The 26,432-nt window shown below is 25.5% G+C and overlaps 1 protein-coding gene across 1 annotated transcript; it reads left to right on the forward strand.

Moving 5' to 3' along the window:
• The first annotated feature begins 443 nt into the window (after positions 1 to 443).
• On the forward strand, positions 444 to 22,637 carry LOC136076737 (NACHT, LRR and PYD domains-containing protein 12-like). The gene is made up of 6 exons (XM_065790138.1): positions 444 to 625; positions 6,635 to 6,942; positions 11,973 to 12,020; positions 13,085 to 13,132; positions 16,671 to 18,014; positions 21,948 to 22,637. Exons 1-6 carry the CDS (start codon positions 615 to 617, stop codon positions 22,565 to 22,567), a joined length of 2,379 nt encoding a protein of 792 aa, XP_065646210.1. The 5' UTR covers positions 444 to 614; the 3' UTR covers positions 22,568 to 22,637.
• The last annotated feature ends 3,795 nt before the right edge of the window (positions 22,638 to 26,432 follow it).

Here is a 26,432-nt window from a genome sequence, read left to right on the forward strand (position 1 = left end):
CGCCCAGCGCCCCCTCTCTTCCGGTGTTGTCGGCCCTGTAGTATACCCACGATACACACTTCAATTAACCAGGTGGGAACTCTCAACATAGGAAAGTTTCATCAAATATTCGGCAGCTTCGCCCGAGCGTCGGGCCGAATATCATGTGTTTCGGCAAAACCACTATTTTCACTTTAGTCGATGTTAATAACACTATTTAAAACGCGATTAGAGCTGATTAGCTATAAACTTACGCATACGCAACTATTCATACGCAATTGCGTATGCAATATTTATTATACTGGTATAAATATTGCGTGAAATAGGAAAAGCCGTACCCGAATGGTTAACCTTCTTTAGGATGATTCAAAATATAATTTTGAAAAAATAACAAAACGCAGACTTACAAAGTTAATGAATTTGTATCGAAAGATAATGAATCAAGTAGTCTGTGTTTTATTAAAAAGTCAAAATCTTACTTAGGATCATCCTTAACAACGTGAACCCACCCACATGTTTGAAATGCAACCAAAAGTTAGTAATGTACCATTGCCTCGAACGTATAATAAAAGTTATAAACATTCTGTTAACGCAAATAAAAAAAGGAAGGGGTGTTGAATGAGTGTTTCATATGTATGATACGAATGTAAGTTTATTGTTATTTATGTTTAGCTTATTATTGTTTAGCCATGCATATTTATTATAATATCTTAAATATAATATTTTAATTAATTTTTAAATAAAAATATTATTTAACATTTTTATTTGAATCGAACAGCTTTAAATTTATAATAGAATTTTTTTTTTTTCACTTTTATCCGACCTGATATCTCTCAAATTTTTATTCTAAAAATTATAGTAATAGCGTTTTATTTTTAAAAGTTGAACTCTATTTATGAATTTTGGTTTTTCTTATTTAATTTTAAGCTAATCAGCTAAATCAGCTAACACATATTTTGGAAACTCTTACTACCTACTTTCTGAAGATAGCCATTCCATAGGATTTTTTTTTATGTCAATATGTTTATATATGGTTAACATGGTTGTAAAGAGCTTAATAAGACTTTTTTTTTTTAATAAATCAACTTTAAAGTTTTTAAATGCTGAGTATTTAGAAATTATGTATAAGTGTTAAAAAGGTTCCCCGTTCCATTAGATTTCTTACCTCTTTTTACTCTATATGTAAATTTTCAAACAAATTTGATGTGTTTTGGATCTTAGGAAATCTTAACTTCAAAAACTACTCTTAAAAAAACGTGTCCTGCGGCAAGTTTTTTCATTAATAGTGGCCTTAACCCTTTCGCCACTGAGTTAATAGCTATATGACTACACGTTATTAAAAAATATGACTACACGTGAGTTAAAAACAGCTATATGACTATGCGTAAAATAACGAAATAGGATCATGATGAATTAAAAGAATATAAAATAAAAATTACTTATTAGAATTTTACAAATAAGACCTTGTTTTTTTTTGTCATAGAATTGACTTTCAGAATATTAAAAACTTTTAAATAATTTTTATTATCTTAGTAACATGATCAAAATATATCATGTTGTAATTAACAAAAATATATAGTTTTTTTATGTAACCTTAAACAAATAAAGAAGAAATACATAAACATATCATTTTGAAATTTAAAAAAATGAATGACAAATAAAAAATAAGAATGATAGCTTTATTAATTCCAAACTTATCTAAACATTTTTCAATAATCTTTTAAGTGTGGTCTGCAGTTTGTTTTCCTTTTGTATCAATGGTGCTAAGATTGACAACAATAAATTGATTGTCTTTAGAGTATAGGGCATTAGTACCAAGGTAGTGACACATATATCTTGTAGTTGAATCAACCTTTAAACAGATCCATAGTTTATATATGACATTTTTATTTTCTTTGCAATGCTTTATGGCAAGGTTGCAAACTTGAATTCTCATATTATCTCTGTTAAGTGTAAATCCGAACTGTGAAGCCATTTTTACACTAAGTTTATGTATGGACTCATGATCAAATGCCTGGAAAAAAACATTTCAGAATAAATTGAAGAACAATTTTGGCAAAACTGTTTTGTTTTTTTTATTTAATATTAATTATGACAAAGAAATTTTGAATACGTTTTACAAAATTAAACCAAATAGCAAAGTACAAAAAAAAAAGTTAAAAACAATAAGTCTTGGAAAATGAATAGAATAAATGTAAGTCTTTTAGTAAAATTTTTTATTGTTCTTGAGTCGACATTTTATCACATCATAAAACCTATTCAACTAATGTGTTCTGTTTGTAACTTCAGCATAGCTGTTCTCCTGTAACAGCATAGGTGTTTGGCATAGGTGTTCTTCTTTTAGCATTTTAACTTATCAGCTGTATTTTTCCTATTACTGTACAATTTAAAAGATTATCGTCAACTTTATGATTGTTTTATTTCTTATATGCTAAGTGACTGGTATTCTTTAACAGGAAGAATCTTTCCTCCTGTTGCAAGTTTTATACTTGTGCTATCACCAATAATAGATATTTTTTAGCTTACAAGAAACAACTCTGTCAGAAGTATTTTGATTTATTGATGTAATTAAGGCATAGGAGTTTTCAGCAGTTGTTTTTTTGTTGCAAGGTTAACAAATACCGTTGTCAACATTTTGACAGCATTCTGAGCAGGATGAATTTCTTTTTTATAATGGAATTATCTCAGATTATCATCTATAATCATCAGATAGATAAATTTAGAAAGATTATGTGAACAACTGATTTTAGTTGTTCTGGTACTGCTTTTAATACTTTTTTTAGCCTTAGCTCAAACAGCTCAATAGCAATTGTCATCTTTTATAATTATTTTTAACTTGATGACAGTCATTTATTCAGAAAGTCTCCAAATCTTTACTGATTGCTTTATCTTTCTGTTTTAAAATACAAGTTATGCAGCTTCAGCAAATTCCAGGCAGATGAGATTTTAGACTTGAGGTTCAGACTGAGTTCACATAGTCTTTGATCAGATAAATCAATAAACTGTTTTCCTCAAATATAGATATTTTTTTGCCTTAATTAACACAACCAAAACAGATCTGACTCTGAATGAAATCTTTTCTGAATGAAATCTTGCTTTTTGCTGACTCATTTTGAACCAAAAATGTTTTTGTTTAGTTTTTTCTGTGAAAAAAGTGCCAAGAAAGTGTTTGTACTACTCTACAAGTACAAAATTTAAAATTTTTCAATACAGAATGCATTATCATTGTAAAACTCTTTGTATAAAGAAGGTTGGAAAGGGGAAGAATCTTTTTCATAAATGGTATTTCCTAAATTAATGCTGAGTACAGCACTGATAGCATTTATATAAATAATTAACGCATGCAAGCTTAATACAACTTTTTGTATTTCACTTGTTATGCAAAAGTTTATCACAAAGTTTCTACTAATATAACCAAACGCTTTATACAATCAAACAGAAATAATTTTATCAAATGTGATATTTAGAATGTAGTTGTGTAAAATTAGAAAATAATTAGGAAGTAAATCTGTTTCTCCAAAAAAATCAAGTTGGCTGCAATGTTTCATGAGAAAAAACAATGTGATTTTTCTTGCAAAATTTTTATCTAAGATGGCAAAACGAAAAACCAAAAAATGTATATAAATGTATATATATTTTCATTAACCTTCACAAAGAAATATAAAGCTTAAAATGAAGAAGCTTGGAAAGGTATAATCACTGTTACTTGATTACATCCAGAAGAATTCTTATCTTGTTTAAATTTCTTTATATTTTTCCTAATCGAAAATGTACATATAAATAAAGAAAAATGTAAAGTATATTGAAATATACACATTTTAGCTGCCTTGACCCATAAAACACAGGTCTGTATAAGTTAATTCTACCATTTCTATAGTTATTTCTTACTTTAATATTTTTTAGTAGGCGTTAAAAAAACTATGCATATTGTCTACCTTTTAAAGTTTGAATAAAAAAATAATTTATAATATAGTTAACTTTTAAATATTTTATACTCTTCTGTAGTTGTTTCACAAACCGCTATATATTAGTGGTTCAGATATAAGTATCCGAAGCAGTTATTCTAAATAATATTTAAAATACCCGCTTGATATGTGTTGATTAATTACAATTGGTATAAAAAATTTAAAGAATTTTTAAAATTAGACTTGAACATATGTGAATTTGACATGACCCTTATAATATGGGTCATGGTAAGTCTATTTCACACCTACCATATCTATACTTATTTTTTATATAGTCTTTTTATATAGCCTTTTTATTTCAATAACTTTTAGTAAGTGGTTGAAAATTAAAATCAGTCAAATCTTTGTTTTGAGTAAACAATTCTTGTTCAATACTACAGAACTTCTATTTGTAAAAATGTAGACCTCTATAAAAAAACGGGTATGAACTTAATTTTTTTCTTTATTAAGTTTCTGTTAAGTTTTTATTAAATTTTTTTCCAGACCATTCCGAGCTTAATAGGAGCTTCGCTCCATTATTTATCTTTAGAAGAAAAAAAGTTTGAATGTAAAAACCTTAACCTATAAGAAAAAAAAGTTTTCTCTTTAATGTGTGTTATACATGCAATCTTAGTTACCTAAGCACATTAACAACATAAACATCTCTATTGTGACATATGCACAAAAAATTTCTACTGCTCAACATAGTTGCAGCGAATTAATAAAACTTCAATCGAAATCATTTATAAAAATCTTATCTTTGACAATCTTTGACAAACTTAGGTTTTAAATGAAATGAAATAAATGAAAATTTACTTTTGTTTAATACAATTTCTTCTTTTAGTGTTTTAATCTTTTTATTTTAAGTTTTTTTTCTTTTTTTTTAATGCAGAGTTTTAAATTTTAAATTCAATTTTTATTAAATTTTTTGTGTTGAACAATATTGAATTTAATCTAGGTGAAATTACTTTAGTAGTAAAGTCTAATTTGTCAACTATTTATGCCACAATGAATGATGGTAAAACACTAAACACTGTTGTATCCAATATGCTTAAGAAAAGAATTTCATCTCAATTCTGCTATGTTTGTCTTGCAAATTCTAAGGAGATTGATTTGAAACTATTGAGAAAAAATAAAAAATTAAGCAAGCAAGTTTTGAAACTTGGAATTTGCAGTCTTTATTTATGGATGCGCTGCATGGAGTGGGTTTTTAATACTGCTTGTAAACTCTTAGCAGTAAAGCAAGGAAGAAATATTCACAAAAGAGTTAAGAATTTATTGAAAGCAAAAAAAAATTCTAGCATTTATTCAAGATACAATTGAAAATATGGGTTTCTTTTGTCAGTAAAGGAAGTGGCATAACCAATACTGAAAATGTTGCTCACAAATTTTATAATTATCCGATCGTGACAGGGGGAAATTTAAACTAGGATATCAGAATGATTAAGTTGTTTCGAGTCTTACTTTTTATTATGAATAGCACAACTTCAAGACATGATATAAATTAACTATTCTAGGAAGTATAAAAAGAAAAAGAAAGACCATGAACTAAATGAAGAACTGATGAGCTGTTCTGCAATGAATTAAAAAATGGCTATTTTCATAGCCACAAGTAATTAAAAACATCTATTAGAATAGAACGTTGAGGAACTTTTAAAAAACCAAAAAGCAAAGAATCAGATCATAGCAGATTTTTTTATTATTTTCAATGACATTTTATTATTAAATTGTGTTTCTGATTTAATTCATAAAATTATATAAATATCAGCGCTTTCGGTTTAATGAAAAAAATTATCCAGACTAATGTAGTTTTCCGGATTAATCTAAAATTAGTCCAGATGAATTGAAAAAAATACGAAAAACTTTTTTTATATAGAAACCTAATATTTTTCTTTTAAATATAGAAATAGAAACAAAAATTCGACGTCTTGTGAAATAATCAGTTCAATATGTTGAATCCTTTATTTAAAAGCCTATTTCCTCATTTAGTATTTGAGCAACGCATCGTGAGTTTTTTTGCTTCAAATTGTTTTGAATAAAACTAAAAAAGGTCCTTTTTTGTAAATGATTATAAATAAAAAAAAAGTCTATAAATTTCATAAAAAACTAAGTTTTTTTTACTTAAGAATATTTTAAGAAGTTTTTCCCTTAATAATAAAAGTAAAGAAAAAATTTATGTGCTAGTAGTTGTAGCTATTTTTCTTCCATTTCCTTGACGAATATTTTATTGCCTAAATGTCTTTGCAACAGTTAAAATAATTGCAGTACCAAGCAAAGTCCTCACTTAAGTATAGCATTCATGAATCTGAAATTTCACAAGTTTGCAAATTAAAGCTAAAGTTACGATTCCATAATATACTGCAATTATATTATTTAGCATAAATTCTCAATAGGCGTATTACAATGTAAATAAATTTTAAAAGATTGCTTGTAGTCCAAAGTAAGATTTTTGGTATTTTCCATTCATAGAGCTAACCACTTCAGCCACTATAGTGTATTGTTCGATAAAAGTTTTAACACTATTTAATAAATAAAAAATTTTATAAAATGGCAAATAAATGCTATAAATCAAAATAAAGAAGATGTTGCTGCAATGCAATTAATTAATATATATATATATATATATATATATATATATATATATATATATATATATATATATATATATATATATATATATACATATAAGTATGTATTAATTTTTTTTTTAGAAACATCAAAATGGCGCAAAATAATACATATGCAAAGAAGTGTGAAAACATTCTTTATAGCCAAGAGTTCATGTTGAGTTTTAGTGAATGCGTTGGAGTAAGTTGGAAAACTCTTGGACGTAGGTTAAATATTGAAGAACATTATTTAAGTATGATTGATGAAGATAATCCTAAAACTGACGAAAAGGCGTATTCAATGTTAAATACATGGATGCAAATGAGTGATAATCCAACATTTGAGGAGTTAAAAACAGCTTTAAGAAACATGAAGAGAATAGATTTAATAAGAAAAATTGACAAATTTACAAGTAATTATTTTTTAACTAATAATAATAAACTAATTGATAATTTTTTTGTGTGTGCAAAATATTTAGATTTTCTACAGTAAAAACTCTTATTCAATGATAGTGATGCTATAAAAGACTATTTAATTCCATGCTATGTTCATTCTACAACAGTCGAATTGCAAAATCTATTCAAATAAAATTAAACTAAGTTGGTTATAATATTACGGACTTAAGAGCATTATCTAAACTTCTTGAAAACTTTTCTAATATCTCAACAGTGTTATACTAGTGTTTTGTAAATTATTAAAATGTGATCATGTGTCCTAAAATATTCTGAAGTAAAGTTTTACAGTGATAACTGTTTCAAACTTAATAAAATATAAAAAACTATAAAACTCAAAAAACCATTGTCATCACCAAGTTCTCTAAACCTTTCTCTAATATTTGTGGTCTATGAAGTAACTTTTCTTTGCTAAGTCTTATCTCTTTCAAAGTTCAGAATAATTTGAATCAGCTGTTTTATCTTGTGAACTTATTGTTGATGGTCATTTTCCTTTAATTTGTAAAGACTTAAATAGTCAAATGCTTGGTCTGGCCATTTGTATTTGCAAGAATTCAACCATTTGTTAGGAAACTAGGTTTGAATTTACAGACTATTCTTTTATGTGCCTTCGTTTAGTACTACTTCACTCGATCACCTTTCTTATTTTCTATACCGCTCTCTTTTATTTTAAGACTGTATTATTTTGGATATTATTTCTGATCAAGTTAATCGAGTCCTTTCTCTTTATTCTTAAGCCAATATCATTGTTTTTGGTAACGTTAATGCTTATCACACTGAAATGGCTTTGTTCTAGTGTTAATGACTTTGCAGAATTCCCCTATCATCATATCGCTTACAACTACCCTTAAGCTGACTTGGACTCTTGCCATGATTTTCTTTGTTCCTGCTGATAAATTTGCTTATTATGTAACTTCTTGGATTCAGGCTGGCATGGAATCTTTTATTCCCTCTTGACAATTCCATGTCAATCTTCACTCTTCTCCATGGTTTTCCTTTTTCGTGCTGCTGCAATTTTCAATTGTAACCATTACTTTCATATTTAACGTGAAAACAATTCTTTAGAAAACAGACATCTGTTTACTATTGCTAGAAACCAATGTAAAAAGGATTAGTCTAAGGCTGAAGCCCGCTATTCTCAGGTCACAAAATCTCGTATTTTATCTCAAATGTTATGCTCCTGAGACTTCTAGAGAATCTTTAACAGTGTCTTTTATATAGGCAAATCTGTTATTCCACCTCTCTTGCATGCTTTATATTTTGTAATCTTGCCTAAAGACAAAGCTGAATTATTTGCTAAGAACTTTTCATCAATCTCATCTTTTGATTCCACTAATCACATTTCCTAACTGATAGCCAACAAACAGGTCAATCCATTGCTTGGCATTCGTATCTCTATCCAGCTTCTCTATCTAAAGACTCTTCTGCAGCTTGTGGTCAATACAACGTACTTGCTATAGTCTTGCAGAAGTGTTATTTGGAGCTGTTGTCTATACTTTCAAAACTATTTAACAAGTGCTTATCAGAGTCATGTTTTCCAGCCTGTTGGAAAGTGACGTCTGTTTTCCTTATTTTTGAAAATTCTTGAGAGCTAACTCGTCCAACTACCTTCACATTAGTTTTCTTCCTATCATTAGCAATGTTTTTAAGTTTTTAATTAACAAACATTTAATCTTTCATCTTGAATCTAATAAATAATATCATCAATATGGATTTTGATCTTCTTGTTCTTCTGCTGATTTGTTAATGCTAATAACTTATAGGTTTTATCCTGCATTAGATAGATGTTGTGAGGCTAAGGCAATTGCTCTCAACATTTATAAAGTCTTCGATAAAGTTTGGCATGCTCGTCTTCTCCATAAGCTCTCTTTTTATGGTGTATCAGGTAACATCTTTAAGGTTATTGAAACCTTTCGTACCAATTATAGAATTAAAGTTGTTCTCAATAGACAGCACACTTATTCATTTCCTTTAACTTATCCTTATCCATATCCTTAGCCCTATACTTTTTTTAATTTACATCTAAGGTGGTATTGTATACTGAACATTTTACCATTTATTCTTGTCTTGATAAGAAGCTAATACTCTCTGATTGCTTCAAGGGAGCATTTGAGCTTGAAAAGGATCTTACTTCTGCTATAGCATAGGGCTTTTAGTGGCTGGTGAACTTTAATTCAGATAAAATTTAAACTAAATTTTTTTTCGCTTATCTTTTTCATAACAATCTAGATCATCCTATAATTATGAACGGATGAATGAATAAATATTTATGAATGGATGAATGAATATTTATGAACCTTCTGCTAAGGTTGTATCTCTTTATCATGATGGCCGCTTTCTTCCTCTGGTTTCTATTCTTTATTTCTATATATCTCCTATCCATCCTTGTATTAAATACTGTTGCCATATCTGGAGCAGACCTTCAAATGATCTGTATGTTAGTCTCATTTTTTATTCTTCCTGATTTAATTGATAATTTTTATATTGATAAAAAGTAAGTTGTCATTCATTCTGGATCGAATTTTCACCACAAATAATTCAGCAACAGAAAGTTTTTGCTCAGACTCAATACGTGTTAGAGAGATAATCTCCAGTGCCTTGAACAAAGTTTCATGATTGGCCATTCTCTTTTTAGTAACTTCATAGAACAATGCTTTGAATTTATGGTTTGAAATGTGACACTGTTTTTTTCCCCGATGCTGATTTGCATACTTGAGTCAGAGTTGATAACAAGGCCAAAAGTAGCAGACCAAGGCCACATGTTGCAAGGCTAATACCAAAGCCAAGATTTTAGGTCAAGGCCAAGATTAGGAGTTTCAACGCCAAGGCCTACTCAATCATTTTCAAGACCAAAGACTTAAGTTTTTGCCTAACGTTAAGGCCACTTATTAACAAAACTATAAGTAACGATTACTGTGAAAATAAACCACATAATGTAAAAATAAACCAAGGTTGTGCTCAGAGTCAATAAGAAAACATACTTGTAGATATGTATGAAGCCGAAAACAAAAATACATAAAAATAATGAATAAAAACTTTTAATTCTTTAATTTTATATTTATTTTTTTTGAAGGCCAAGGCCAAAACAAAGCCAACAGTTGCTAGGCCATTTTACTTCTCAAGAAAACAACATACTATGAATTTTTTTTTTTAAAAAAACATACTATTCATGTTACTCTGTTTTTTGATGCCTATGCTTTCAGAAATTTTTTTCTGCTACTTAATACTTCGTACCCAATTCTTTCTGATATTATTGTTTCTAAAAAAAAATTATTTGTTAATGGTAGATCAGTTTTACTTTTACTTGGTTGTATTAGGTAAAATTGAAAAATGATTGCAAGGAGGTTTTTGAATTTTCATTTTTAAAAATTTAGATCTGCTACAATCTACTTTTGTACATATTGTGTTGTAGACAATGACATTTAATATTGTGAATATTGTGTTGTAAATATTGTGTTGTAGGCATGTTGTAGGCAATGACATTTAACTCTCAATGTTAGGTTAAAATCAGGATTGGTGTCACTACCAAATGCTGAATGTTGGTATTAAATTAATTTTTGTCAGGTTGTTTTGAAACAGTATCTTACGTTTGAAAAAGAGTAGCATTAAATAAAATCAGATTTTATCATTTTTGTCTTTACCGAGAACTTTTAGTTTCCTCCTTTGCATTTAAGTTATGTAGGTTTCAACTTTATTCAAAGCCATCACTTAATTTATTTTTATGTAATATTAGTAAGCATAACCTTAAAAAACCTTATCAAATCTTATAAACATAAAAGTTATAAATGAAATATTCAAGTGTGTAGAGTAAAGTAACATAAATATTATTTACTAATAAATAAATAAAAAAATTTAATTTGTTGCAAAAGTTTCGCTACGTCATTAGCGGTGCTACAAAATATTGTTACAAAAATAGCGTTGCTTTTTTGAAGTCAGTTTGTTAATAAAGTTTAATTGTTCTTTAAATGAAGATGTTATTGCTTGTAATATGTAATACTTGTAATAGAAGATTGTTATTGCTTGTAATAGAAGATTGTTATTGCTTGTAATGGAAGATTGTTATTGCTTGTAATCGAAGATTGTTATTGCTTGTAATAGAAGATTGTTATTGCTTGTAATAGAAGATAGCTATTGCTTGTAAATAAATCCTAAGCGATTACAGAATACGAAAAAATAGTATAATGACAAAAATGCATGTCAGTTACAAAAACATTAAATGCTTCATAAGAAACAGTTATAGGATGATTTGGTTAAATTGTCCTTTAGTAAAATCCAAAAAGTTTTGTTTATTCTGAAGTTTTATTAAAAACTGAGTTTTTGGTTGTTAATTTTTGCAGATTATTTCTTTGTGCAGATATATTCAAAGTTTTAAATAAAGATCCTTAGTTCAAGCATTTCCAAATTTTTAATTAGCAGAATGTGAATTTTGCAATGTTCTGGTAGTTTTTTTTAAAAATTTTTGTTGTTTACAAAATTAACAGATACATTTTTTGCACGAACTCCAACAGGGTTTGAATAAATGAAAAAATCTAGCTAATGAATATCATAACAAAAAATTTTAGTTTAATTTGTTAAAAATTGTAGGAAAACATGTTTAGTGGCCTTGATTTTTCATGATAATGAAAGTGAAAGAAAAAATTCTTGGTTCATAAAAAAATAACGTAGCTTTTTTTTGCATTTGAGTTCAAGTTGTAATGTTATTAAAATTTTGAGTAATAAAAAAATTTTTTTGTGGATTTTTTGTTACTCGTAACAAAGTTTACAATAAGAAATTTCATCTCAATTGTCATTTTATTGATTCTATGAAATACAAAGGAAGAGCATACATTTTTGAAGAAAGAATTTATATTGCTTGTAATAGAAGATTGTTATTGCTTGTAATAGAAGATTGTTTAGGACATTGTTTTTTAGTTTTATTCTTTTGTAAGTTTTGTGTTCTTTTGTGCTCACAAAAAAATTTTTTTTGAAACATTTAAATTTAATCATTTAGAAACTCCAGGTTTACCAGAAGTAACTTCAAGATTTTCTGCAAACAACGGTAATTATGTTGTTTTTTTTTAATTACTTTACATTTAGTATATTCCAAAATGAATTGTAGTAATCAGGTTTTAATAACCTTTTGTTTGCTTAAAAAGTAAAGGTAAAGCTTTAAATGTAAGGTAAAAAAAGTGAATGGATCAGTTTTACTTTTACTTGGTTGTTTTAGATAAAATTTAAAAATGATTGCATGGAAGTTTCTGAATTGTCATTTTTCTAAATTTAGATCTGCTATTGTCATATCTATTTTTATAAATATTGTATTTTATATTTTATATATTATGTATTTTAGGCAATTACATTCAACTCTAAATGTTAGGTTGAATGCTGAATGTTGATATTAATTTAGTTTTTATCAGGTTGTTAACTCTGAGACAGTATGTTACATTTGAAAAAAAATTGCATTAAATAAAATCAGATTTTAACATTTTTGTCTTTATCAAGAACCTTTAGTTTCCTCCTTTGCATTTTGGTTATGTAGGTTTCAATTTTATTCAAAGCCATCACTTAATTTATTTTAAATGTAATAATAGTAAGCATAACCTTAAAAAACCTTATCAAATCTTATAAACATCAAAGTTATAAATGAAATATATAAGTGTTTGGAGTAAACTAACATTAATATTACTTACTAAAGAACAAAGAAAAATTTTGATTATTTGTAAAAGTTTCACTACGTTATTAGCAGTACTACAAAATATTGTTAAAAAAATAGTGTAGCTTTTTTGAAATCGGTTTGTAATTAAAATTTTAATTAATGCTCTTCAAATGAAAATGGCTAATAATATTATCAATATTAGTTAATTTAATTATTGTTTATTAATGTTCTTTAAATGAAAATAGAAGATTGTTATTGCTTGTAATAGACGATTGCTTTTGCTTGTAATAGAAGGTTGTTATTGCTTGTAATAGAAGATTGTTATTGCTTGTAATAGAAGATTGTTATTGCTTGTAATAGAAGATTGTTTAGAACATTGTTTTTTACTTTTATTCTTTTGCAAGTTTAGTGTTCTTTTGCGCTCACAAAAAAATTTTTTTTTGAAGCTTTTAAATTGAATCATTTAGAAAATCTATGTTCAACAGAAATAACTTCAAGATTTTCTGCCAACAAAGGTAATTATATATATTTTTTAAATTACTTTACATTAAGTATATTCCAAAATGATTTGTAGCCATAAGGTTTTAGTATCCTTTTGTTTGATTAAAAAGTAAAGTTAAAGCTTAAAATGTAAAGAGGTAAAAAAAGTGACCAATTTTAGTTATTTTGGTGGTTTTTTGTTGTAAGTAGAAATTGTATTACAGTGTTGTAATACCAGAAGTTATCCTTGATTTTTTTTGAAACTGAAAGTTTGGATCAAGACCCAATTATATCACTAGTAATACTTTGCTCAATGTTTATTTGTGCAGTGGTCTTGCTTTTTTTGAGTTTGTGTTTTAGAGCTATAGTTTTAAGAGAGGGAGTTGCATCGACAAAAAAATATATATATTTAAAAAAATTATGTGGAGAGAATTTGTTTTAAAAATACATGTCTATATAAAAAAAAAAAAACTTGTTAAAAATTCATAAAAAAAAAAAAAAAGACATGATAAGCGTAATTAAAGTTATCCTTGTTTTTAAAGTACTAAGAAAGATTTCAGATTTTTTGAGAGCAAAAAAATCTGCAATCAGAGGAAATTTTTCAATCTATACATTAGACCAGATCTCAGCTATAATTTTTAGTTATAACATACCTATATTGTATTTTGCATTGCAAAATACAATGCAGGTATGTTATAACTAAAATTTATAACATACCTGCATTGTATTTTGTGTCAAAAAATATCTGTTTTTAATAACATGTGTTTGCTCACTGCATAGTTTTTTTAACGATTAAGTTTACATAATTAGCTTATATTTTCTCTTTTATATTTTGTCTGTGTTGGTTATAAAAAAAACATTTGCATTCCATTAAGCGCTTCAGTTTATGTCACAACTAGAGACTTTTAACAACATGAAAGTTGTAATTAAACAATGGATGCAGTTGTAATGAATCAATGGATGCTTGGGTTTTAAAAAAAAATTTATTAAAAGTTTTATTAAAAGCTGAACTTTTGTTATTAAAATTATGTGCAGACATATTTAAAGTTTTAAGTAAAGATGTTTAATTTGTATATAGTGTACTAACACATTCAAATTTTTAATTTGCAAAATGTGAATTTTCAAAAGTTTTTGGCGTTTTTTCTTTACATTTTTGTTGTTTACAAAGTTAACACTTACATTTTTTACCGTAACTCCAACCGGGTTAGAATTAATGAAAAAAATTAGCTAACAAAAAATTTTACTTAAATTAAAAATTGGAAAATAGGAAAATACTTTGTGGCATTGATTTTCATGAAATTGAAAGAAAATATTTTAAGAAAATAATGTAGCTTTTTTTTGCATTTGAATTCAGGTTAATATGTTAATAAATTTTTGAGTAATGTTAAGAAAAAAAAAATTTGTTGTGGATGGCTATACTCGTAACAGAGTTAACAAAAACAAAGTTCATCTCAAATTTCATTTTTTTTTATTCTATAAAATGATAAGGAATAGCATAGATTTTTGACCAAAACTTTTTTAATCTTGTACACTCGATTGTGGTTCAAAATCAATAGACATGCAAGTTTTGCAAGCCATGACTGCAATGAAAAGAAAAGATCTGAAAATCTGCGCACTTTGTTTAAAATACTGTAGCAGAAGCACCAGCAAACCTTGCTGGAAAAACCTCAGTTTTCCTGTGCTAGCTTTAACATTAATTAATGGGTTGGCAGTAAAAAACTTTTAGTAAAGTTAGCAATTAAGTAACTAATAGATAATAGTTAATAGATAATAGGAACTTAAGTATTAACTGCAATAGACTTGTAATACATGTTTTTACTGTGTTTCAATTATTGTCAGAATGTTTCAATGGGTTCGTTGACCTTCCGGGTGTAATGGTAAATTGTAAAATGTAAAGTAAAAATTAACATCTTAACAAACAAAATTTCAATTAAAAATTTCGAAAAAATCTTAACAAACAGAAATAAAATTAAAAACAAAATAAATAATCTTAAAAACAAAATAAATGTTCTTAACAAGCAAACCTTATTTCAATTATATTACTCTTTAGTTCATTATCATATTAACTATGTAAACATTGCATGGGGTAGTACTAATAAAAGTAAACTTGAAAATTAATTATAAATAGTAAAATTGATATTAAATAAAAACATTGAAATATCGCCATTTAAACTAAAAGACGATTATTTAAACTAAAAGATGACTACGTAACTTTATTTCCCTTTTTGGAGTTAAATGAAAAAGCTTGACATTCTAAACAACAGAAACGTTTTTAATTTAAAATAAAGATAAATAATAGTTAAAAATAAAAAATAAAAAGATTAAGAATATTTCTTTTATTTACAAAAGATGTGTGAAAAAAAAAACAACAATAAAGCAATAGAATCTTATGCTTTTACAAAATCTTGTAGATTTAAACTTTTGATTTTTTAAGATTCAATCAATTTTTAATTTTTTAATTAAACTTTTCTATTCTGATTGGGATGAAACGTTTTGAAAATAGTAAACATTCCCTTCTATTAGTAGCAGTAATGACTTCATAACTTTTAATTCAATTTTTTGTACAGAATAGAAAACTGCTTTCTAATTTAAACTGAATGCACCATTTAATTATTATCAAGTGAATAATACTTTATATACTTGATTATATACTTAATAAATATATTATAGACTTATACTAATATAATATATATTAGTGTAAGTATATATACAAATATAACACATAAATAACTTATATACTGGCGTTTATTTAAAGAAGTACATTGTGAAACTAGTGATGTAAAATTTCTCTTTTGTTGTTTGTGAGCACGCTTTCTAAAGTTTTAATTCAAAGTTGTATAACAAATAAACTTATACGTATTGTTTATTGAAACTTTTTTTTTAATTTTTAGTTTCGATTAGCACTAACTTTTTTAATATATGGTCTTTTAGTTTAACTGATTCGTTAACACGATTTTAAAATACCCATTTAAAGTAAAGTTAACTTATGTTTTTTGGCAATTAAAAGTAAACTGCTTTTGATAATAAATGACTTTTAGTTTAACTGATTCGTTAACATTAAGTTATTTTTACATTTGTACATAAAATGTTAAATTATTTTTACATTTGTACATAAAACAAATATTGAAAACATTGTATATATTGAGAGCTTTCATTTCATATAAAAAAGACTTTGCATAAGTAAAACGGTGTAATTTGGCCATTCCAGCCTTTTTATTGCTTCTTGCTGAAACAGAACTCATCGCAAAATGTAATAAGAAGTCTTTACTCAAAATAATAAAACAAAGATCTAAATAAACACTTGGTTAAGAATTCAAATTAATTGTAAATACAAATTTCAGAATTAATATGTAAAATTTGTTATGTATAGTTTCTGAATTCAAAACTATGAGACCTGTGCATACTAAAATATTTAAGAAGTGATGATGATGATAATGGTGATGATGATGATGATGATGATGATGATGATGATGATGATGATGATGATGATGATGATGATGATGATGATGATGATGATGATGATGATGATGATGATGATGATGATGATGACTTCGATCAATTGTTTATATTTAGATACATCAAAGATGTGCACAGCACTGAAAAATTATTATCGCGAAAACCATGGGAAAATAAATGAAGTTCAACCACCGTTGAAAGTACCTGCAAATGTTGATCTGATGGATAATTTTGTTGATCTATGTATTGTTGATGCAGTTAATACTCAAATGGATATTGTTTTTAATTTTGAACGAAAAAATTTTCTTGTCAAGCAAATGAACTATAAACCTATTCCATATAATGAAATTTTTATGAAAGAAAAGTCTGTAATATTAATATCTGGAGTAGCTGGTATTGGAAAAACATGGTTGCTTCGAAAATGTTTGCTTGATTGGTCAAATAATTTAATTTGGAAAAGTGTTGAACTTGTGTTTTATTTGGAATGCAGAAGGCTTAATCAATATCCAAATATTTCTAATATTAATGAATTACTAAATGTTTTCTACAAAGATATTATAAATGATTTCAAAATTAGTAATCATCCTGCACTGTTTATAATTGATGGATTAGACGAGTTTAAATATTTAAATGAGTTAATAAATCGCAGTTCAAGTTGTAATTATCCAATCGTTAATGCTTTAATAGAAATTCAAAACTACAAATATGTAGTTGCTGGTAGAGTTTATGCAATTGATCAATACCAAAGTATATCTACAGAGCATAGTAATAAGCTAACCGTTCAAATAATGGGATTTAACCAAAAAGGAATACTTAATTATATAGAAAATAAAGTTAAAGAAGAAAAAAAAGATGTTGTAAAAGAAACGTTAAACAGCTCTCCAATTGCAAAAGCCATGGCATCTGTTCCATTTTATTTATGTTCCATGTGTAAAATTATTAGTGATTCAAAAGAAATAAATATAAATTCTTTTTTAACAATGACAAATTTATATGCAAGTATTTTTTTATACTTTTTTCAAAACCACATCATAAAAACGAATAAATTAATGAATAAGATAATTGAAGACGATTCCAATAAAAAATATATTTTAAATATTTGTAAAATTGCATATGAATTGTTTGTTGAAAATAAAGTAATTTTTTCAGAAGAAGAAGTTCAAACTTTTATCATTGATTTTGATAAAATTGAAAATAATCTTTTTGGATTTATAGAAAAGATTGAAACAAATCTGGAATGTTATTATCAATTTGCACACTTAACAATAATGGAGTTTTGTGCATCTGTATATGCATATAATTGTTTAAGTATTAAAGAGACTATAGCCAATAAAAAGCTGGAGAGTTGTTTATCGATGATTTGTGGATTAACTAATAAAAGCCAAAATAGTTTAATAAAGTTTCTTGTTAACTTAAATCCTTCAAAAAATGGTTCTGAAGAACTTTTGTATTCTATTTTAGGTAAGTTCTATTATGCAAAAAGATATGAAAAATATATAAATTTTTACTTTATTTTTCTAAAAAACAATATTTTTGTTAATGCAAATTATTTTGGGGGTAAGTAGAGTAATTCTGTTATTTCTAAATTTTTTATTGTTTTATAATGTTATCATGTATATAATTTATATTTATTTAATTTTATACTATTACAAAAACTTGATTAAAATTAATTAATTTGTTTTTAAAACAAAAAAAAAACAAAAAATGGTTTTAAAATAAATATTGAATTATTTATCAAATTTTTAAGCTTTTTAACTTTATGACAAGTGTTTTTACCTAAACTAAAAATAAGCTAAAATTGTCATCAGTAATTATAGTTAACAATAATCAAAGATTATCAACAAAAAAATATATATCAATCTGATGACAGATTGCATATTAATAATATTAAATTATTTTTAATATTAGCGATTTTAAATTTAAACCAGAGTTAAGGCAGTTCGTAGCAAGCGTTGTTTTTTTTACCTAATTTCTCAAGTCTTGTTTTATAGGTAAGTATAATGTTTTTTAATCTGTTATGTGAGTTATTTTTTAATTCATTTTTTTTCTTAATAGGTATTACTTTGGTGAACTAATAATAATATACAAGTTTATTTTTTTTAGTAGTCCACTTAGTAACTCACTGATTTCACTTTTCTTCAAGTGACTTTAATATGTTAATGATGTCAAAGAAAGATAATATAAACGAAAACCGCAATTATTTTTTTGTTCCAATTTTTTTTTTTTTTATATAATATTTTATACAGAAACTTATTTGTTTATGTTCTCTAGCACATTTTAAATTAAAAGTCACATTTTCAAGCCTTAAACTTGGTTTATAGTCATTTTATAAAATGTGATCAAAAAAAAATCTCGAAAATTTACTTTTGTTCGTAATTCGCTAGATTCTCATTTTATAAAAATTGTTGCGATAGTTACGATACGTTTAACTATTAGCAAAACGGTTGTTTACAATTTAATTATAATTTTGTTCGAATTTTCTGAAAGATTTTTTGAAGTTCGATGATCGAGTTTTTGATATTTAAAATCTCACAATTTGGTTTTTTTTCTTAAAATGTTTTAAGGAATCATTTTGTCACCATCGTTTATTGAAATTAACACTGATAGCTAAACTTTTTAAATTTAGTAAGTTGTAAGTATAGTCAGTCAGTCAGTCATATATATATTCTGAAAATAAATTTTCACGGCTATTTACAAATAGTATTGAAATACTAATCTCAAGTAAATACCTTAAAAAAATAGTTTACTTATATACAATTAATCTTTGTAATAATAATAATAATAATAATAATAATAATAATAATAGTAATAATAATAATAATAACAACAATAGTGATAACAATAATAACAATAATAGTAATAATAATAATAATAACAATAATAGTGATAACAATAATAACAATAACAACAATAGTAATAATAATAATAAAGTAATTATAATAATTTAAATAAATCGGTATTACTTTTCATACAGCAATCGTTTTTACTTACAAAGTTACAGTTACAAACAGTAATAAACTGACAAAACGTAACAACTAACGATGGCATAAAAACGACTACTGCTAAAAAAATTATAAAGATTTAGTAAATATATTAATATAATCATAGTTGTTATAATATAATAATCAAAATATATTGCAAATATTATGACCAAATAAATAAATACAATATAAACAGAAAAACACTGAGAAAATCAAAACAAAACAAAAGTTACAACAAACATTAAAAACAAAACAAAAAATTACCTTTGGCAAAAAAAAAAGAATTAAAAAAAAATAATAATAATACACGGTAGAATAAAACATATGTAATAAATGGCTAAAATGAAAATAAAAACAAATAATATGTAACTGTATAAAAAAAAATTTATATATCATTAAAAATAAATAATAATTAAAAATAAATAAATGACTAACAAAAAATAATAAGTAAAACTATATACGCTAAAAAACTGAAGAAAAATAAATAAATATTAAAATAAATAATCCTAAGAAATATATGAAAGAAAACTAAAGAAATGAATGAAAAAATAAAAAATACTTCAGTTTTAATTGTCGTAGTTAATTAATAATTTAAAAAATCTTGTTTTGAAACTAAATTCAAGTTGTTACAAGACCATAGCTTGAAACAATTTTTTTTTTATAGAGCATTTCTTTTTTTTTTTTTTTGATACATTAAATTATTTCATAAAAATTTAAGAGTAAACAGATCTTTTGATTTAGTTTAATCAGAGTGAACAGTATAATATCGTTGAGAAAACTAAACGTTTGATATCAATTAAACATTTTTGAAGTATTATTGATTTTAATTTAACGCTCATTTTTTTAAATATAAACATCAAAATCAAGCTTGCCGTATTGATTTTTAAACATTTTGAGATCTTAATCGATTGTAATTTTAATTGATTTTCTTTTCAATCTATTTAGTTACTATATATTTCCACGATTTTCCACTTTTTTTTTGTTAATTAACAGTCGGTCCAAGTTTTAATCGTTCAATATTACTTACCGGAATAATGGTATAATTCCTGTAATTCATTTTTTTTTTTTTTCTGCTTACAACGTATGTTTAATTATCGCCGAAAACGTCTGTAACTTTAGCTTAAAAAGAATACAGAGAAATATCAAATATATAAAATAAAAAAATATATTTATAAAATGGTTGTGTGAAATAAAGATTTTAACGACTTAATATTTGTTTTTTAAATATTTCTTAAACAAAAATTTTTCCATTTTATTAGCGAAAAACATTTTGGTAGAAAGCAATAGATTCGTTGTTAGTTTTTATTTTTATTTTTTAACATTAAATTGATTTAAAAATTTGATTTAAAAATTTATTTTTAAGTGTTTTTGTCACTTCATTCTTCTATTTAGTATTTTATCTGGTTTGCCTTGAAAAGTTATTGGTATTTTTTTAACCTAAAATATGAATATTTGTGTTCGGTTTGAAAATGCCACTTATATATACTTTTATTTGAATTTTTATTTGGGAATCTAGAATTAACGTATTTAATAAAATGTATTTGATGCCAACCCTGCTGGCTATGCTTCAACAACTCTGGTAGTAATGAAATTATTTTTAACTATGATTTTGACTATTATTTTGCAATAAGTTTTAATCTTTTGTTTAAAAAAATTTTTTAAAAGTTATAAAAATCTTTTGTTTTTCGTGACCTGTTCTTATTTCTTTTTATAAGTATTTCTTATTTCTCTGTGAAATTTTATTGTTTATTCTAATTAAAATGCATCACATAATATATTTCATATTATAAAATATACAAGTTATAAACAGATTATATTTTGTATTATGAAACATAAATTCTCTGTCATTTTTTTTTTTTTTTTTGAGTTTCATATCAACGTCGAAATCGTATATTTAAACTCTCACTCTTTGAGTCTTTTATGGTTTTATTATATATTTAACATATTTCAAAAAAAGATAGTCGAAGGAGATTTTCGATTTTATATTTCTAAATTCAATTTTTTAATACGAATTCGATTTACAAACTTTTATTTAAAATCTGTGTTTGAATGAAGAACGATTTCCTTGTGAATTATTAAAACAACTGAACGATGTTATTTTTGTAAATTTAAATTAATTTCTACGTTGGTTGGGAATGAATGACGGAGTATTTTTTTTTGTTCATATAAATTGATTTGTTATATATTATTTTAAGCATGTTACATTTATAATAAAATAAAATTATTATGTTTTAAAAATGTGATAAATAAAATTTTTTTTTAAATAAAATGTTAAATATGTGTATGATAAAATATCATAATAATATATAACTTTAATTATAATTTAATATTTATTAATGTATTAATATGTATAATATTATAATTTCGATTTTAACTTTTTTTATTTGTTATTTTATTTTTGTTTTTTCTTTAGATCGTCTACTTGAATTTCCTCGTCTACTTAAATCAAAAATTTATAATTACATTAAAACTCCTTACGTTAATTTATTCATTGAATGTTTTTATGAAAGTCAATCATCATTTACTGATAAAATAAAGTTAATCGTCGATGAATATGAGTGGGAGATTTCGATTGACAATAGAAAAACTTCTTACAAAACTTCTTGTGAAAATTATTTCGTGAATCATTACATTAAATCTGGAAGAAAGTTAACGGAGTTATTTGTTGATAAAAATATTTTAAGTGATGAAGAAAAAAATCTTATAATTCAATGTTCAACAAATGTTCGCATTGTCGACTTTTCTTGTCCAATTAAATTCGAAGGATGGAAACCGAAAGATAAGATTGAAAAGTTGGCGATACACATCTCACGTTATATAATAACGAAAAAAGATTTTGAAGAAAATTTTCTTCCGTGGATTAATCTTTGTGAAGAATTATATCTTTCACTTCACGACGACATCGATTTCATTGAAGAGATTTATGAATGGATTCGTTGTTCGAATGTCAAGTGGTTGTGGATCGAGTACCGTGTAAAAAATTTTTTTAACCTCGATGAATTAAAAAACTTTCTAACACAGAAAAATGTTTAATATCTTAAGTAAAATATAAACTATAATTATAAAGTAATAAATGAAATATTTAAGATATTATTTTATAATTAAAATATACGAATTAGTTTTAATAATATTTTGGTTTTATATTTTTAATATGATTAAAATTTAAATTAATAAAATATAATTAATTTTATTTTAAAATATTAGTAATAGTAAAATGATCAATTATTTAATGTATTATTATTGTTATTATTATTATTGTTATTATTATTATTATTATTATTATTATTATTATTATTATTATTATTATGCAACATAATTATTTCTTTCAATATATATTTATAGTAATGCAACATACTAAAAAGTTTTTACACTTTTTTAGCAACCTCTTTAAATGAATGTTTAAAATTTTAGTTTAATTAACATTAATTATAATTTTTATTAAATGAATATAATAAGATATATAGTTATAAATAAATAAATAAAAACTAGAATTATTTTCGTTTTCTTTTTTCCATGCTTTATATAAGGTTACTTTCTATATATATATATATATATATATATATATATATATATATATATATATATATATATATATATATATATATATATATATATATATATGTTTGTGTGCCACAAAATTTGAAATCAATTTTTGAAAGCTTTTTTCTCAACCAATTTTGCTTAAAATTTTGCACACTTAATCATTTTCGATGACAATACAAGGAAATGGAAAAATTTGACCAAAAAAAGTTAAGTTAACAAAAATTTAATTTGTATTTCCCCATACATTTTATTTATTTGATATGAATTGCGTATTACGTCACAAAAATCATTGATTTGCAAATTATTTGCAGTTTCGAAGACATTAAAGCGCAGCGATTCAAAACCTATTGTTTTAAGTTATTAAGTAATTAGTCTTAAGTTATTAAGTTAAAAACCTATTGTTATAAGTTATTAAGTTAATAAGTCTTAAGTTATTAAGTTAAAAAAGAAAAATTTAGTAAAACAGTAATTTTTAAATTTAAAAAAAAAAAAAACAGTAATTTTTCCTTCTACAAAAGATAACAAAAAAAGAATTTCTAGGCCCAATAGAATTCTGCTTGCATAAAGCATGGATTTGAAAAAAGAATTTTTTTTTGATTTCCTAGTTTATTAATTGAATTTAAATAACATAGACGTAGAGTAAATTTTTTTTGAGGTTTTAAAAAATTTGAAAATAATAACGTTATGTGGAAATCTTTTGTTTTTTAGTATTAAAAAATGGTCACTATTTATAACATAATAAAAATAAAAAGTATACTTTTTAAAGACTTTGTATTAAGAAATAGTCACTCTATATTTAGCATAGAAAAGATTTTTGAGAATTTATTTCTACTAGAATTTGTATGAAATTTTGATGGTACAGTTTATGGGGGGATGTGGGGTTACTCAAAAACGTACTAACGCGTACTAGGGGCGGTTTAACCGTCGCTTGTTTTTTTATCTCTCCTCAAACTTGATTTTTCAATAAGTTTTTAAAATAAGAATCATTATTATGTTATGTAACAATGTTTTATTAGCCAAATTCATTTCAGAGGCCTGGTCTCGAAATTAATTCGATGTAGGGAAAAAAGTAAAGATGGTAACTTTGTTATTAAAAAAAATTAACTAAACAATACCGTCGCTGCTGCTATTAGTTCCTAATTCATTATGATTTAAAAACGTAAATGATTTGGTACTTTCGAGGAATTGCGAATCAAAACGCAAATGTATTTATGTTATTTAAAGCTAAAAAATAAACTGAAGCCTAAAAGGCTATTGAATATTGATATTGAATAGCAAACCTGTATTTTCAATGCAGTCTCACTTAAAATACCTAAAATTAAAGCTGAATGGCCATCAGACAAGATATTTTACGATAAGAAAATTAGTGAAGATGTCGTTTACAGATATTGTGACCATAAAAAGGAAGGACTTCCTGAAAAAGCATAAAGAATGCTACGAAGTGAAAATTAAATCATTAAATCTAAGAGTATAAAATTATATAGTCGCTATTTGAGATTAGTTGTCTTACTTATTGATTGATTTAATTCTGAAATAGAACATTGCAGTTGTCCTGTTAGTTCAAGTAAGTTGTGTACTTTCGCTTACTTTCACTTTTGTGTTTTTTAAAACACAAAAATGATAAAATACTAACTGCAATGAAAACTATAAAAGAAAAGATTCACTCTATCTTGCACAGAACAGTTACAAAGTGTAATCATTTTTTAAAAATAACAGAGTCCCTAAATAGTAAAAAAAAAGAGATGACATAATTGCTATATCAGCAGATCCAGAACTAAACTATTTTTAAAAAGATGTATCATTAATTGTTTTAAAATTGAAATAACGCTTTAAAAATGTGGCTGTTTATCTGTAACGTGTTTATTTTGTACTAATGAAATTGAAATTTGAACGCGAATCATCTGTCTGTCAACATTTACATTATAAATAGTTACAAAGAACTGCCTTTGTTTTATCATTGTGTTATTATTGTATTTGTTTTAATACCTAATTATTTGATTTAATTATACTTCACATAGATAACACTAAAATTGAAAACATTGACCTCTATATCAATAAACTCACAGAAGATTCAAATAATAGTGATATTTTCAGAAAAATTACATTTTTAAAGATAATACCAGAAGTATCACTAATATCATTCTAAATAACACTGAAAATACTCATATACAAAGCACTTGTAACGGTTTAAAAGGCATATTTCTCATTAATGGAGAGCGTTTTGACACAGGTATTGTAAATATTGATCTGAGTAACCGCATGGCTCCAAAACGAACCATGCGGTTACTAAGGTCAATAAACTTAGAACAAAACACAAAATAGTGGCACGATTTTAGGAAACAAAATTTCAGCTGACTGCCAACTGTACAGCTGTTTACTTTCTAATTTACTTGGTTTTTTTTGGGAAACTTTTAAAAGTTTTATATCATGTTGGATTGCTTTTAAATATAAAACCAGGCTTCTACACCAGGCCTGGGCCATTTAGAAAATATTCCCAACATTTTAAAATCAAGTTATGGAAAACAAAAATAAGTTTTAATAAATAAGCACATGGTCTTGATCTATATAATGACCATTATCTTTTTTTAGTTATCGTTGTTTATGTTAAAGTTTCAAACTGTGTATCAAACAAAAAAGTAAAAAATTGTAACTGTGTAATAAATTGAAAAAGTATACCGAAAAAAAAATTTCTCTTTAATTAAAGATGTCCCTAATTCAATGTAAATATAATATATACAAAAAATATAATGCATAAAAGTTAGATTTTTGAATTTATTTCACGCACAATGCAAATTGTAAATGGCAACCATCGAGTAAGTTTTGTAATGATTTTTTTATTATCAGGTTAAACCTTTAGCGAACCTTCTGGGAAACCCGTCAAATCCACAGATGTTTCGGCCCTGATAAAAACCAGCCCAGCCAACATTGACATACGGGTACAGTACGGGGCCCATACGGGTCGGCAACTGGGTTCCGTTTGGGTAGAGCTATGGTATCACGCCGGATCTTGGCCGCGGTTTCCACATGGGACCCATATGGATATGCCCGCCGGGTATCCCATATGGGTCCCAGTCAAATCCCGTACTTTAAAACCGTATGGGGCCCATTTGGGTTTGCAACTGGGATCCATATGGAAAAACCCATCGGGAACCCGCCGGATCTTGGCCGCAGTTTTCCTGTGGGGCCCATATGGGTATGCCCGCCGGTTATCCCGTAAGGGTCCCACGAGGTTTACCCATTGCAAATCTTGCAAAACTACGTTTAAATGTTTAAAATTTACAGAAAAAAATTACAGTCGAAATTAAGCAAACTTTTAAACGATTCTGTATTTGTGTATCGAATGCTTTCACGGTTA

The sequence above is a fragment of the Hydra vulgaris genome, chromosome 02 (genome assembly GCF_038396675.1).
Source record: "Hydra vulgaris chromosome 02, alternate assembly HydraT2T_AEP".
In the NCBI taxonomy this organism is placed as follows: Eukaryota; Metazoa; Cnidaria; class Hydrozoa; order Anthoathecata; family Hydridae; genus Hydra; species Hydra vulgaris.